Here is a 1,137-nt window from a genome sequence, read left to right on the forward strand (position 1 = left end):
CTGTGCCCCAGGAGCCCCCACTCCCTTCTCAAGGCCTAGGATCGAACCCAGGTGTCCTGGCTCCCAGCCCCCCTGCTCTGACCCTCCAGACCCCACTGCTGTCCCCAAACTGGAGAACCCAGGCGTCCGGGCCCCTTCTCTACACCTCCGGGCTCCCACTCCCCTCCCTCTCCTGGTGCTCCCCCTTGACTGACCCCTGCCTCCTTGGCCCCTCCATCCCAGCCACCCCCTTCGTGGAGCAGGTGAAGGAGCTGCAGCTGAGCCGGGACGACTTTGAGATCCTCAAGGTCATTGGCCGCGGCGCCTATGGGGAGGTGAGTGTCCCGGGGGGGTTCATTTGGGGCTGGCGGTAGAGCTTGCCCTGTCTGCAGTCCTGCCCATTACCCCATTACCCTGGGCGTGCTAGGGAGGAGGGTCACAGGCCCTGCAGTACCTGACACTGCCTCTGGGGGTATGGGGGGGTCTCAGGTCCTGCAGTTCTGCCCCCTGCCCCTATGGGGCTACAGGGGAGGGGTCCACAGGCCCTGCAGTTCTGCCCCCTGCCCCTATGGGGCTACAGGGGAGGGGTCCACAGGCCCTGCAGTTCTGCCCCTGCCCCTATGGGGCTACAGGGGAGGGGGTCCACAGGCCCTGCAGTTGGTCCACAGGCCCTGCAGTTCTGCCCCTGCCCCTATGGGGCTACAGGGGAGGGGGTCCACAGGCCCTGCAGTTCTGCCCCCTGCCCCTATGGGGGCTGAATCCCCAGTGCAGTCCTGCCTGCTGCCACCGAGGGGCGCCGGGGTGCCGTGCCCCAACATGGGTACCTTTTGGGGGGAGGTTTTTGGGGTCCCCGGGTGCTCTCCAACCCCGTCCCCCCCAGGTGGCGGTGGTGCGGCTGCGGGGCAGTGACCGCGTCTACGCCATGAAGATCCTGCACAAGTGGGAGATGCTGAAGCGTGCTGAGGTACCAGGGACCCCCACCCCCACTGGGGACCCCCAAAGCCTGAGACCCCCATGAGTCCCATAGCAGGTCCCCCCAACCCTGAGCCCGCTCCAAGCCCCCTGTCCATATCAGGGCCCCCCCAAACCCTGACACCTGCCTGAACCCCAGGTCAGGACTCCCCAGCCCCAGATTGGCCCCTCCCATACCCAGGACCC

General features: G+C 67.2%; 1 protein-coding gene across 1 annotated transcript in view; it reads left to right on the forward strand.

Moving 5' to 3' along the window:
- Nucleotides 1-1,137, forward strand: part of LOC102368069 (serine/threonine-protein kinase MRCK gamma) — an 18,873-nt gene that overhangs the window by 332 nt on the left and 17,404 nt on the right. The window contains exons 2-3 of the mRNA XM_025214923.1: nt 123-314; nt 860-943. Of these exons, the coding sequence (XP_025070708.1) occupies nt 123-314; nt 860-943 (276 nt within the window). The remainder of the gene's footprint in view (nt 1-122; nt 315-859; nt 944-1,137) is intronic.

The sequence above is a fragment of the Alligator sinensis genome, unplaced genomic scaffold, assembly GCF_000455745.1.
Source record: "Alligator sinensis unplaced genomic scaffold, ASM45574v1 scaffold1302_1, whole genome shotgun sequence".
NCBI lineage: Eukaryota > Metazoa > Chordata > Crocodylia > Alligatoridae > Alligator > Alligator sinensis.